Here is a 14,520-nt window from a genome sequence, read left to right on the forward strand (position 1 = left end):
TAATATAGTCCGGATTTTCCTTCAAAATTGAATAAAAAAAGGTTGAAGGGGATTCAGGAAAACTCAACAAAATAATTGAATATTCTATTTTTTATTCAGGATAAGTATATAATCTATTTAATCGTAACTTACATTTGATGAAATATATTAAAATGATTGGTTAACTTTTTCTTTACACGATTTTCATAAAACTTACATATTTACAAATAAAATTGTTATATTTTTCACATAGAAATAAAGAGACTAGAGAATAATTAAATATTTGTTATGTTGTAAGAGGTATACAAATCGAAGTTATTAATTTTTTGGCTGTACATACTTTAAATGCGAATTATTGAGTTATTAATTCAGTCACCTCTAAAATTAACTCTTTGAAAATGGACAAATTGTTCGAGATATGATTATTATTTGAAATCAATCAGTTTGCTTTTGACCTATCAAGAAAAAATATTGTACATATTTGGCTTTCTGGCTGCGGAAATAACCAAGAGTTGAAAGTATAAAAAGTCTGAGACAAAATTCCAATATTACATACTTTCTGATTTCGTTAAAAATATAGGTAAGTTACAACATTGTGAAAATTAATAGCATGATTTAATCTAATGCCTCCATCTTTCAGGTAAGTAAGGATTTAATTCTTCTCGTATTTGTCTGTACAGTAGTATAATAATTAATGGAATAGCAAAAATTTCTTTTTGGAACAAGTACACATACACGGCGACAATAAGAAGACTAAAATCAATAATGAAATTCGTAGCCAAGCGTACTTTTTTATTCCTGTCTTCTATCTTATTGTCATCGTTATTTAAAGATTGTTCACTGCGATTCTTTTGATCAGTAACTTCAGATTTCACATCCAATGGAGTAGCAGCTCTTGAATGATCAACTGAAGCGTTTCTCGATCGCGATCGACTTCTTCTAGTTCCAGGAGGAATTTGTGTAGAAGCAGCTTCGCTAGGTACAGTCAATTTTGACTCGTCGTTGTACTCTAGATCTCGAGAAAATTTTCGAGATCTCACAGTATTTGATTCGTTTCTAGAGGAAGGCCTGAATTCCATTCTCGTTAACGATGCGTCGTCTCTGCTTCTTAGATTAGGCGACAAATTGGCGGAATCGCGTCTCGACATTCGCTTACTCGTCGGAGATTCCAAATCCAATCCAGCAGAGTCGTTATTTAAGCTCTCGCGTCGAGATCTCTGTTCTGGTGCGATTGGTTTGGCTTTCTGTATTGGAATCGCTGGTATGATCGGCGGAATGGGTTCTATTATTTTACCAATCGAAGGAGGTATAATCGGCTGAATGGGTTCGATAATTTTTCCCGGTGTAACCGGCAGCTTGTCTCTGGTAAGGGACGAGCGACTCGAGCCTGTGGGCCCAGGAGATGTCAGCCTCGATTCCGAAGGGCTTTCTGTGTAACGCCTCGTCTCTCTATCGCGGCTGAGCGAACGTTGACGAAATTCGGGCGTCGAATATTGTCGGACGAGCTCCGTGTAATGGCTGACAACGGCCTTCTTTTCTTCTTTGATTTCTTGCTCTTCTTCAAGGGAAAGCCCCCTCGAACCTTGCCTCATCCGAGATCTCTTTGTCACGGCTGCTTCGGCGGCAGAAATAACTGCTTCTTTATCAAGGTCTGCGTCGGCATCGTTGATAGATTTCGATGAATGCTTGTCCGAAGATATGCTCGATGTTACTGCAGATGTTAACGCTGACGTTACGGGAGATGAAATATTTGAAAGGGCTGATGATACAATGGGTAGGCTCGAATCTAGCATTTTACCCATAGTTGTAGGTATTATTGGTTCAATGGGTTCAATAATTTTACCATTGATTGCCGATGACGGAACTGACGAATTTACAAAAGGTGATGCAATCGAAGAATTTAGAGGCTTGACTTGAGGCTTAATCGAGGAAGTGACCGTTGTATTCTCTGCGAACTTTTCTACCGGAGAAGAAAGCGAAGTAGAAGCTGTAGTTGTTGCCATAAAAGATGAATGTCCTATTGGGCTCGTTGGACGTAGAGGAGACGAAAATTCTACAGGTTTTGGCGTTACCTCTGGACTTCGGATTGGACTCGATATCGATCTATTACTGTAAAATATTAAATTTAGTCAGTGGAAATGTAACTCATTATTGAATAGTCAAAGATTAGAATAAAATACTAACTTGAAAACTGAGGAATTCGTCGTAGAATCATCATGAAGCATTGATTTACGCAGAGGTTTTTCGGGAGGGATGGGTCTTCCAAAATCGTTAACCGGAACAGCTTCGATTTCATTGCGTTTCTTCAGAATAGATTTCGGCAAAATGCTGTTCGCAGAAGAAGCTGGTGATAACCGACTTGGTGACTGCCGAGTTGGTGATAGTCGAGCCGGTGACAGTCGTGTCGGTGATAAATTAGTTCTTTCGGGCAGGGATGGCGCAGGTGACAGTCGAGTCGGAGACAAATGAGTTCTTTCGGGCACCGGGGGTGGTGTCATTAGATTTCTCGATTGAACTCGATGAGGTGGAATCGGTGGAGGAGTATCTACTTCGCTGTGCTCTGCTTGCATAATTATTCGACCACGAGGGTGGTACGTTTCCTGCTCTTCCATTACCGGTATGGCCAATATTCGCGCTTTTAATTGCTTTATATCTTCGCTGTCGCTGCTCGCAGCGTCAGAATTCGCCCCCGATGTCTCTATACTGTCTTCGGCCAAAATTTCATCATCGTACATTGGAATTTCATCGTAAAGATGGGCATTTTGCTGTGATATCTGTAAAAAAAATTTTTTATAAAAATTCATCAATACCATCTATGCAATACCCTTTACCCAGATCGCTAATAATTATTCAGATTCTAATTTTTAACTTTTATCGTCAATCATAAAATGAAATCCATAAGACAAAAGAATGAAAATTAGATAGTAAAAGTTTTAACTTAAAGAAATGTACTGAAAGTAAAATTTTGACTAAAGTTATAAAAAAAATATATTGATTATAAATGCAACATACAGTTGTTTTGATATGGAGCGGCTCAGGTATCTTGAAGATGTCCTTTTCATTATCGTCAATATGCTGCTTGTCGATAATTTCGGCGATGGAGGCCTCGTTGCTGAGATCGATACCGGGCTCGTGCCACCTGCGCAAACGCTCGACGCTGTCCTCCATCCCACTGGCAGTTGCGCCCACCCCCTTAGTCCACGGGTGGTCCGCCTTCGGATGCGCAAGCATCTCGCTGCTCGTCGGCAGATTGGGGTCGGAAATGGCGCTCTCCAAAATATCCTCGTTGGGCAGTTTGGTGCTCTTCAAGGCGAAGATCTTGGCTTGTCCCTCGCTGGATCGACGGCGATCGCGTTTCACCTGCCAACTGGCACCGCTGTTGGACAATTTTCGCTTTACCGTTTGAATTTTCATGCCGAACAGCGGATACGAGTCTCCGTCTGGAGGGCGTTTATTGAATAACGCCGAGCTGGAAGGGCGTTTAGCCTGTTCCGCTGATTTTTCAGCTTCGACTGCCTTATAAAAACGTTCCATAGCTCTCTCGTGAAGAAGCTCGGTGGAACTGATTGCCTCTCGAAGTACTTCGACAATTTCATGAGTAGCGCTAAAAAGCTCGGGCAATGAAAGAGACATCGGTGGCAGGATGAAGTTTTCATCCGCGCTATCTTCGGCATTTTCATTAGCGGATTGATTGACTTTCTCCTGGTTCGATTCACTGAGCAACATTTTTTTATCCATTTCTGATTCTCGTGGTGTGACGTTGAGATTGCTCTTATCTTGTTTTTCGCTTTTCGGCTTTTCAGGATAAAGCACGAGCATGAACTCAGAGCTGCCGTGCAGCATATTATCTTCGTCGTCTCTCCTCAATGAGTGCAAGCTAACCGACGAGTTTTTCATATCGACGCTGCTTCTCCGACGACGAGGTACTTTAGGCGGACTCAAAATCGAACGATCGCTTCTTTCCATTTGTTGCTTCTCGGCCGAATTTTCTGCGGTATTGTTAAGCGGAGACGAAAAAGGACTGTGTTCTCGTGGAAATGAAAAATAATTTCGAGGCGTTGGAGAAGTCGCGGGGCTTCGACCTCCCGTATCATTGACATTTCGCGTGACGACAACTATCGGTTGAAGCGATCTCGAAAGACCTGAAAATTTAAGAATGAAAATTATTTCAAGAAAAGCTTGAATCTTAGAACATGATAATTTCTAACGAATACCTGAACTTTTCAATTCTGGCTGCGGTAAAAGTTCCTTTGACCACTGTCTCTTGGGCTCATTCTTTTCACCACTGGTCGTATCGAGGGCAAACGTCACTCGGCTGTCGGCGCGGGACGGTCTTCCCGAGGCGTTCAACCTTTGAGTGGACGTGGCTCTATCGTAGGCGTTCATAGATTCACGATTATTGGCTTCCTCGCGAGTGAGACTGCGAGTTCTCTGGCCTGAATCACGAACAATGTATTCACGCCTTTCGCTTCGTCCACGCGGAATATCCCGATGGCTCGCTGACTTTGCCCGCATGTTGGGTTCAGTTATTCTGCAATCAATACTTATTATTTGTAGTAATTGAAACTTTTGATGCTCGTCATTCATCGATTTAACGTAAATAATTATTACCCTCTTTTTGGATCAGCTACAAAGACAACTTCGCTCGGTTCGCTGGGGTCACTAACCCCATAAGGATTTTCAGCTTTTATTCTGAATCTGTACTGAGAACCCTCGATCAATTCGTTGAGAGTTGCCGTTGTTTGCCTCGATGACGCAGCTTTTAGCCATACGTCCCATCCGATCTATTTAGGATATCAGATGCAAATTGTTATTTCCTCATTTTTAAAGGAATCTTAAACGAATAATAACATGTAATATACTAACTCTGTAATATTCAATCGTATAAATTCCAATTTTGCAACCTCCATCGTCTTCGGGTTCGTTCCAACTCAATGTGAACGATTTTCCAACAGTTCCTACAACTCTTGGCTGACTTGGCGCAGATGGACGATCTGTAATTTCAATTTATCGCTATAAACATATTTTTCATTTAAAAGCTAATATTACTAAAATTAATTAATTACCAGTAACAGTTACTAAAAACGATACTACATCTTCGCCGAGCTTATTGATGGCTCGTATGGAGTATTCGCCACGATCTTGTCGATTGGCATCAAGAATTTTAAGAATAGACTCGTTGTCGGTAATTGACTCGAAATTATGTCGCTCATCGGCAATAATGATATCGCCATCGTGATACCACGTTATACTCGGCGGTGGCCGTCCACCGTTTGTGGCTTTTAGTCGAATCGTTTCTCCCTGTTCGAATAGTAGACCCTCTTCGTATTGACGAGGTATTCGAACACGAGGGGTAGCTGCAATCGCAAACGACGAAAATGTACTCTGATCCTCAAATTAATCACGCGAACAAATAAAATTTCATTTTTACCTTCGACTATCAGTTTAGCTCGGGTACTCGTGTGTCCAGCTCTGTTTGTAGCTGAACATTTTATTTCCCCTTCGCAATCGATCGTTATATTGTGTATAGTTAAAATACTACTACCACTGTCGGTCGTAATTGTCGTTCGTCCGCTGCTGTAGATTTCGAAATCGTCTTTGTACCATGAAATCTTGGGAACGGGTGTTCCCAAAAACGTCACTGTAAACTTAGCCTAGAAAAAGTATGCAATTTATTCGCATTGAATTTTTTAATTTAAAAATATGACTTTAATTTTAAATGAATACACCGTGGATAAATATTAGCACTTGCTTTTTTACCTTCTCAAAATAATAAAGTATTACTCAACAGATGTGGGAAATCACAAAATCCACACCATTTTTGCTACCATTCTTTGAGAAAAAAGTCATTAAATACCGATTATATTTCACAGTACATTGGGCAGGTACGTGAGACCAAGCACGTATCATTTTAACATAAGCGACACATCAACAATGATATTTTACAATAATATCTATTGCCATGATTAATAAAGTCTCAATCGAGATAAAATTTACGGAAATAGTTCGATTTTGTTATTGAAGTAAATGAGTCATTTTGGCCGGCCAAAAAATAATGACGGTATATTGATTGCAAAGTTTATTGCGAGTAAACTAAAATCAAATGAGTTTTTTTTAATCTATAGATATGTGAGTCGATTTATACAAAAATTTGCATAAATTAAAAAATAATTAAAACTGTAATTTTAATACAGATGAAATTGAAAACAATAGTGACTTTAATCTTTTAATTAATCAAAGTAAGCTAAGGATTTTAAAAATGATTAAAAAATTCGAGTAATGACGATTGCTCGAAGGGGAAAAAATACTAAAAATGTATACTAAGCTCAAAAATAGCGGAACATAAACTTTCACTAAGATAAGTTTATTTGAGATAATGATCTAATCTCTTTTTTTTTTATAAATAACTGCACAATTTGAATTACCTGTTGACCTTCCAGAGCTACGCAGTCTTGAAGTTCTATATCGAATTTGGGTGGCAAAGCCGCAGTTCTCTGTAAAGTCACCGACAATTGATCGGACAATTCGCTTGGCTCGCTCATGCCCATGGCATTCTGGGCCCTTATTCGGAACTGATATCGCCATCCGGGCTCCAAGCCGCTGAGCGTCAGTTCGGGAAAGGTGCAGAGCACCGGCGCCGAGCGCACCCAGTGATGGAAACCTACTTTGCGGTGCTCCACGTGATAGCCGATGATGGCGGAGCCCCCGTTGCTCGGCGAGCGCTCCCAGCGAATGCCCACGACATCCGGTTGCGAGTCCTCGTCGCCCGGTATGAGAATGGGCTTTCCCGGTGGCGCTGGCAGGCCTTGCAGAACAGACATGCAAAGTAAGGTACGACTCACCTCGCTGTGTAAGCGAATTAGCAATGCTCGCGTGGAATCACGTCCAGGCGATTCGACTCGAGGCGCAATCTCATCCTGAAAATGTTTTTGTGTCACTTTGTTTTTAATAATCATTACAATAACGTATTTATTTTCACTTTTATCTCGTGTACATTTTACACATTGGACGAAACATATGATCGATGCATACATTTATCGATAAACTGACCGCGATTATTGGATGAGCACAAAAACATTTACATTATGATGCTTTTACAAAAAATGTATATTCGTGTAAATAACTCTAAAACAATTATTTGAGCGATTATATACGACAAAAGATGAATGAGTAGCATTTGTGTCATATTTATTTTATAGTATACAGTTATTAATTTGTAACCTTTACAGCAGCACAAAGTCCTTAGCATAAATAATTGAAATTCTATTGAGAAATCATGTACTCTTGAAAGATCACAACGAGCGATTTAAAAATAAATTAAATGACCGATCTAATCCTTTTATCGAGTACATTTGAGGATCAATGAAGATTAAATCAATGAATTTCAGAATATAACTTGTCACGATTGAAAACTAATGCCCAAGTATTAGAGTACATTTTGAAGAGTACGAGTCAGCCATTCAATCGGCAATTCGATCTATACGACCTGTAGATCAATGACAATCGGAAAATGAGTGTCAAAAACTATTCACTAATGACGAACAAATAAATTTACACGATGTCACCGAGTGCGTTGACGAACAGTATACCTCCATCGTTACAGTGATCCCTAGCAGGCAGCTGATGCAGCTGATTAGTCATCAAAGACAGACAAAAGACTAGTCGGGCGCGTCCGCAGCCACTGCCGATCGCAGTCTGCAATCGGCACGGCTAGTTTTCTCTCGGATTAATTTCTGCACGAGCTGCAGCTTTTAGCGCATAGGTAGGCAGAGAGTCAGCACACGTGGCTGGGCTGAAAATAAAATTTGCGGCACCGAGCGAGGCAGAGAAGCTGCAGCAGCGGTTGCGCCTGCGTGTCTGCGCCTCTTCTTTCGATGGCTCGCTCGCATGCCCATGTGCTGCTGCAGCTTCTCCTATACGATTCGCGTATATCAACCTATTGCGGCGCGCACCGACGACGTCGACGACGAAGACGCCTTTTGTTTGCCGTCCTTGTGTGTTCGGTGCAGCACACGCGCGCAAGCATGAACACACTGTGCGCGTATAGGTATCCGTTTACCCAGTGCCGCTGCACTACGCTAATGAAGCAAAATCGAGACGAGAGCCAAGTCGGAAAATACAGCTTTAAACAATGGATGTGTCGCATTGACAGTTTGTAGAAAATTTAGCGCGAATCATTTTTTCGGAGCAATTTAACATCGTGTGTACTTATCTTTACAAACTTTACTCAGAGCCCGAATCGTGCCGATGACAAATAGCTTTTATTTTTACAACACTCACAAAATCGGAAAAAAATTGATTTGATCACGTAGTCAACTTTTAAAACCCCCACGTTTCTCCGTCATGATTGTATAATTAACTATGTAAGTATGTAAATTCGAGTAATTTGATAAAGCAAATAAGCTTAATTATAGCTTTACGGTACAAACAAACGTCAATTGCCTTTAACCTCTTTTATATCAACAATCTTCTGACATACCAAACTACTGGACTTGATAAGAAAAATTTACCCACGAAATTATAACAGCTAGAAAGCTTATTTATTGATATAATAGTTTTAATTGTGTGAAAATACTTCTTTATCGAATTCAATAATGATAATGTGCAATTTAATCGATCGATAGAACAAAATGAAAGTACAAAAATCTGTCCTCGTCAATTTGAACATTTGAAGCAAGCAGTTGGTCAACACATGCGTTCAGTTGCAAGAGCCAAAGAGAAAAGAGCAGCTATTGCGAATATTGCACCCGCGCGGTGTGCGTTTGCCATGCGACACAGAAAATAGAAAGTAGAGAAATACACGTAATCGACGTAAGCTTACAAGCTCGTTCGCACAACTAATTTTAATGATATACGATACTCTTCATTGTTTAATCAATCCCTCGATAAGATGAGCTTGAAATTTTATTTCAATAAATTTTTGATTTTCAAGTGATATTACAATAAAAAAATTAATAAATAAAGTAGATCGGCCTTATTATGTTAATCTTGCAATTGAAATATTGCTGGAAAGCCTCAAAATAAAGGAATAAATTTAACTGAAATGAACCAAAATAATGAAAAAAATTGCTGCCAATTTTTGTCTAATAACGAGAATTTCTTTTCAATTTAACGATTTTCGCGCGAATCAATATAGACATTTTAATAAATGTTAGAAGTGATGATCAAATATATAAAGATACGTGAGACTACTATGCACAGACAAGCCAAAAATAACCAATTCCAAAATTTCGCGACAAATGAACCTATGTTTATAAGAAGCCCGAAGCATCTCTCAGAAATGAAATGTAGCATAAACCAATGCGACGATCGAAGAAATACGTAAAAAAAAAAGAAAAAAATATCCAGACATGCGGAGCAAACGATTGGGTTACTGGCGTATATAGAGTTCCACCTCGTACCTGGTCTGTCCCAGTGCACTTTCTTAGGTATGCTGCCGCTGCTACCAACGGTGCTATTGGGTATGTAGGGTACGTGCAGGCTGGGCGGCTGGTAGGCCACTTTCTTCTGGGCATTGCCCATTTTCGATTCTACACCCACTCTGTACGGCGGATCGGTCGGTCACTCGAAGCACCCCGACATCGATGGACAGTTCCCTAATCACTGGCCCTTCGCGAACGAATCCGCTGCTCTCGCCAGTGTGTGTGTTTTCACGCGCTACACAACGAGCAGCGCAATGGGCATGCACGTACCTACGTAAGAATGTATACGTACGTACGCATGAAGGTATGTGTCTGCGAGCGAGTAGAAAAGCTTCGCGGAAGTAACTGCTGGCCGAGGCATGGCTAAGCGCAAACGGGGCCGTCGGAGCAGCCAATACTGTCTTTTCTCGCCTCTGTATTTTCTTATACTTGTTCTCGAAGAGATGAGAGGAAAAAGCAAGATGGAGAGAGGGAGAGAGAGAGAGCGCAGCATGCCAAGCTCTGGATATAGCACGAGCCAACGCGACTCTCTGTGCTGCTCCACTGCCTATATGCTGCAGCTGCTGCTGCTGCTGCGCTAGTAGAGCTACTGGCTGCAAGCTCGATTGGTAGTTAAAAAGTTCCTGCTTCGCAAGCCCTAAGCTTTACCGCTACGACGTCTGCAGCTACGTTTCTTTTATGGGTAGTTTTACCATTCCCGCGTATATACCACATGCTCGAGCTGCTATAATCGTCTTTTATTTGTCCTCGCCGGCACTCGCTCGAAATTACAACGCTTCTTATTCTTTCGAATTTCGAGTAATCGTGCCTGTACATTAGGAAAAATTTAAAAATTCATACCTGCTATCGATACATGTATTGTTATAATGTTTTTGCTATTTTTAGCCAAAAGCGCGATTGAAAAATCATCTTACAACGACGTCTCGTCATAGAAAATATAAAATTTACGGAATAAGCCGTACGATACTTCGGTCGCTTGTTTAACACTTAGCTAAATCAGTCAATTTGGACACTGTTGTTACAGCTGAAACGAGTTACATAAAAGGCCGTCAAGCTATTGAAGTCTTTTAAAAACGATCTACCAATAATTCAATTTTTAGCATTTACTGAATGATTTTTACCAATTGGAGATGATAAATCACTATCCACTACCCTATGATGATTCTCATGTCACTGAGATTGAGCTGATTATTCATTTTTTTCGCATGATAGAACATCGCCTCGTTTATAGTCATTTCTGGTCTACACGTGAAATAGCGTGATTTTGTTGAGTTAAAAATTAGTACCAAATCGATTAACATTTACCCAAACAACCGATCAAACAATTCTCATGCCTATGTAGAACGTATGTACTTGCAAAAATTATAAAGTGTAAAACAAAGCTAATGGTTTAGATAAGACTTTTGATAAAGTTATCTTATAAAAACGGTGCGGCGTCTGTGATTTGCAACATTAGTACTGCTCTTCGTCCATTGTAACATCTCAAAATGACGCGGTACAAATGGTTGCTGCCTCTTGTGGTCGTTTTTCTGACGACGGTACAGGCGGGATTCCTGGAAAACATACTGAATCTCTTACCCCTTGTGACGGGGGGCGCAAAGTTTCTCCAAGAATCGATCGAGTTCTCCAACAGAGAGGTACCGAACCGAACGCCGCGTCACTTGGAGACGTACGACTACATCGTCATCGGGGCCGGCAGTGCCGGCGCCGTCCTGGCCTCGAGGCTCACCGAGAACAAGCTCAACCGAGTTCTGTTGCTCGAGGCCGGCTCGAACGAGGCGCTTCTCTACGACATTCCCCTGCTGGCTCTTCACCAGTGGTACCAGAAAGACATTTATTGGCATCACTACACGGAACCGTCGAATTTGCACTGCACCGGTCGCGTTGGAAAGAAATGTCTGCTGCCAATGGGCAAGGTCATGGGTGGAAGCAGCGTCATGAACTTCATGATCGCAGTAAGAGGTACGTTTGAAATAATACATTATTAATAAATAGAAAAAATATAGTACTCGACTCATAATTTTACTATGCAGGCAATACCGCAAAATCATTACCTATTTCTAATGCCATTCGTAAATATTATGTAATCTAGCTGTATACTCTTGTTTTCTTTATGACAAGCTGATTTGCTTGTATTGCAAAATAATGCTCAACCGATTATACATCTGCACAAACATTTATTCGGGAGCATTTGGCATTTAAAAAAAGAAAAACAAAGATCAAACACCCTATTAATTGCACTTTAATGATTTTCAAAGAGACATCTTCATAAAGTGACATCGTGCCTACAAAATCGTCTCGAAAAATCTTTTGAATAATTTGAAAATGACAAATAAATTTAACAGGGAATAAAAACTTTGACATTTAATATCTACAATTTTTATTATTTCTATGTTCTCATCAGGTAATAAAGCCGACTACGATAGTTGGGCCGAGGAGACGGGAGATTATAGCTGGTCCTACGAGAATATGTTGCGATACTTTAAAAAGTTGGAAACCAACGACGTGAAACTGGACCCAATCGATAAGAAGTACCACAACTTCAATGGGCCAGTGAGAATCGCCAATCCCAAGTATCACTCGCCACTGGCCGACGCTTTCGTCGAGGCGGGAATGGAAATGGGTTACGCGCCAACGGATTACAACGGCGAGCAGCAAATTGGCTTCAACTACATCCAAGCGAATCAAATCAACGGCGAGCGAATGAGCGTCAATCGGGCATACCTGCATCCGATTCGAAATCGTAAAAATCTGGTCGTCAGTATGGACAGCCGAGTGACCAAGATCTTGATAAATCCGGTGAATAAACAAGCCTACGGCGTCGAGTTCGTCAAGCAGAACGCATTGGGCCAGAAAGTAAGGATGCAAGTACTCGCGAGGAAAGAAGTCATATTGTCGGCCGGTGCCTTGAACTCGGCGCAGCTCCTCATGCTGTCCGGTATCGGACCAGCGGAACATCTTCGTAGTCACAATATTCCGGTGATACAAGATCTGCCAGTCGGCAAGAAATTCATCGATCACGTCGTTTACGGAGGTCTGACTTTCCTCGTCGACGAGGAAGTCGGCACGAACGTGCAATCTATCGTGTCAATCATGAAGAACCCAGCCATTGGTCAATACATAAACGATCGCGAGGGACCTCTGACCGAGATCGGCTCGGTAGAGGGCATTGGTTTCGTCGATACCGACAATTTGCTCAAGACAAATGTGCCACCCAATTTGGAACTGCTGTTCTGCAGCACCCATTTGGGAATCAATCCGTCGCTCCAAAAACCGTTTGGCTGGACCAACAGGCATTATCAGCAATCGTTCGGCAATCTGACGGGCCAGAACGGCTGGCTGATCTGGCCCCTGGTGCTGCAACCCAAGAGTCGCGGCAGAATCGAGCTGAGGAGCGCCGATCCGTTCGACCTGCCCAAGATCCACGCCGGCTACTTCACGCATCCGGACGACGTCAAGCTGACCATCAAGGGCATCAGGATCGCCATGGAGGTGGCCCAGACGGACGCCATGCAGCAGTACGGCTCGAGGCTCTACGATCCCGGTGTGCCCGGCTGCGAGAGGTATCCCTGGAATTCCGACGGCTACTGGGAGTGCGCCATCAGGACCTACTCCATAACGCTGTGGCACTATGCTGGCACGGCCAAGATGGGTCGCGAAGACGATCCCACCGCCGTCGTCAATAACAAACTCTTGGTAATTACATTATTCGCTCTGCCTTTTGATTTTCTTACTTTCTTCAATTTTCCTCGGCGAATTGTGACTGATCTTATTTTTATTCGTTCTCGCCACAGGTTAAAGGCATCAAGGGATTGAGAGTGGTGGATTCAGGCGTTATGCCGATGGTACCTAGAGCTCACACCAACATTCCAGTTATAGCCCTAGCTGAAAAAGCAGCGGATATGATAAAGCTAGATTGGGCATCTCGTATTTGAATAAGTCATGTGTACTATAACTAAGGCTTTAATTGTAAATTTACTTTTTTGTACAAAAATATACAAATTTATACATAAATCAATCAATTTTACTGTTACGATCCTCCTTTTTCGCGATGCATGAAGCGTCTTCTACCGCAGACGATTGCACGCACATAATTACGAGATCTGTCATCTGCAGTTATTTTTGTTTTCGATCGTGGTAGTGTGCGTCCAAGACGAGCTCGACAACGCATCGCACCAAAGCGATATAATATGCGCTATATATTTAACCGTGTCGGTTAAGCAAAGTTCAGCTTTTTAATCACATTTTTTTACATAAAAAAGCTCATCGGTTACCCACATGCTACTTAGCTACAAGCCCCTGCACACTGCTTATTTGACTAGCTTGCTGTATATATGGGGCAAATTTCCTGAAGTGTCCTAGCGCTCTGCCGCACGGCATTTTTTGGCCGAATCACTCAATTTCTAACTCGCTGTAAAAGTATCAAAACGCCCCTCAAAAAAATAACTAACTAGTGATTTCGATAGGAAATTTCCTCGGCTTTCCGATGGTGAGGTCCAATTTCCTGGAATTTTCCATTTTCACCCGGAAAATGGTCATTAACCATTCAGAGCTCAATATCTCGAAAAACGCCACTTTTTTTGCTTTTTTTATTGTTTCAATCGAAAGATGAGGTCTTTTTACATCGGGTATGGTAGTTTTCAGAGTGTATTTTTGATGAAAACTAAGGAAAATACGGGAGGATTTAGTTAGCGCTCGGCCGCTCGGCGCGATTTTCAGCCTTGCGCGGCCCGCTGTAACATGTAACTCGCTCTTATGAGATAGTGATTTGGCTGGAAAAATAAATAAACATATGTTTTCGATAGGAAATTTTCTCAGCTTTCTCATGGTGTAGTCAGATTTTCCAATAATTTTCATTTTCATTAGAAAAAGTAGAAAATAAACCTTCAAGTCCATTTTTTCTGGTGAAAATGAAAATTATTGGAAAATCCAACTACACCATGAGAAAGCTGAGAAAATTTCCTATCGAAAACATATGTTTATTTATTTTTCCAGCCAAATCACTATCTCATAAGAGCGAGTTACATGTTACAGCGAGCCGCGCAAGGCTGGAAATCACGCCGAGCGGCCGAGCGCTAACTAAAACCTCCCGTATTTTCCTTAGTTTTCATCAAAAATA

General features: G+C 41.4%; 2 protein-coding genes across 3 annotated transcripts; one reads left to right on the forward strand and one right to left on the reverse strand.

Moving 5' to 3' along the window:
- Positions 1-279: 279 nt before the first annotated feature.
- On the reverse strand, positions 280-9,694 carry LOC106652563 (muscle M-line assembly protein unc-89). Of its 2 annotated transcripts, none has more exons than XM_014371573.2 (10): positions 9,381-9,694; positions 6,405-6,784; positions 5,411-5,633; positions 5,046-5,336; positions 4,846-4,973; positions 4,591-4,763; positions 4,194-4,510; positions 2,992-4,121; positions 2,164-2,753; positions 280-2,088 (listed from the first exon to the last, which is right to left on the reverse strand). In XM_014371573.2, the coding sequence occupies exons 1-10, from the start codon at positions 9,499-9,501 to the stop codon at positions 600-602; spliced, it is 4,842 nt and encodes a 1,613-aa protein (XP_014227059.1). In that variant the 5' UTR covers positions 9,502-9,694; the 3' UTR covers positions 280-599. The 2 variants fall into 2 exon arrangements, with proteins under 2 accessions (XP_014227059.1, XP_014227060.1); XM_014371574.1 differs by lacking the exon at positions 9,381-9,694 and adding an exon at positions 7,569-7,640.
- Positions 9,695-10,888: 1,194 nt separating this feature from the next.
- On the forward strand, positions 10,889-13,336 carry LOC106652367 (glucose dehydrogenase [FAD, quinone]-like). The gene is made up of 3 exons (XM_014371296.1): positions 10,889-11,363; positions 11,806-13,097; positions 13,196-13,336. Exons 1-3 carry the CDS (start codon positions 10,889-10,891, stop codon positions 13,334-13,336), a joined length of 1,908 nt encoding a protein of 635 aa, XP_014226782.1.
- The last annotated feature ends 1,184 nt before the right edge of the window (positions 13,337-14,520 follow it).

Source organism: Trichogramma pretiosum, unplaced genomic scaffold (genome assembly GCF_000599845.2).
Source record: "Trichogramma pretiosum strain Unisexual culture from Peru unplaced genomic scaffold, Tpre_2.0 scaffold32, whole genome shotgun sequence".
Lineage (NCBI taxonomy): Eukaryota > Metazoa > Arthropoda > Insecta > Hymenoptera > Trichogrammatidae > Trichogramma > Trichogramma pretiosum.

What these genes read in the sequence shown, in the direction of transcription:
- LOC106652563 (XM_014371573.2), bottom strand. Translation starts at nt 9,501, where the DNA reads ATGGGCAATGCCCAGAAGAAAGTGGCCTACCAGCCGCCCAGCCTGCAC. An exon ending in TAGCTCTGGAAGGTCAACAG is followed by an intron (nt 5,634 to 6,404) that starts GTAATTCAAATT and finishes TACTTTTTCTAG; the next exon opens with GCTAAGTTTACAGTGACGTT. An exon ending in ATACGATTGAATATTACAGA is followed by an intron (nt 4,764 to 4,845) that starts GTTAGTATATTA and finishes TATCCTAAATAG; the next exon opens with ATCGGATGGGACGTATGGCT.
- LOC106652367 (XM_014371296.1), top strand. Translation starts at nt 10,889, where the DNA reads ATGACGCGGTACAAATGGTTGCTGCCTCTTGTGGTCGTTTTTCTGACG. An exon ending in CTTCATGATCGCAGTAAGAG is followed by an intron (nt 11,364 to 11,805) that starts GTACGTTTGAAA and finishes TGTTCTCATCAG; the next exon opens with GTAATAAAGCCGACTACGAT. An exon ending in TCGTCAATAACAAACTCTTG is followed by an intron (nt 13,098 to 13,195) that starts GTAATTACATTA and finishes TTCTCGCCACAG; the next exon opens with GTTAAAGGCATCAAGGGATT.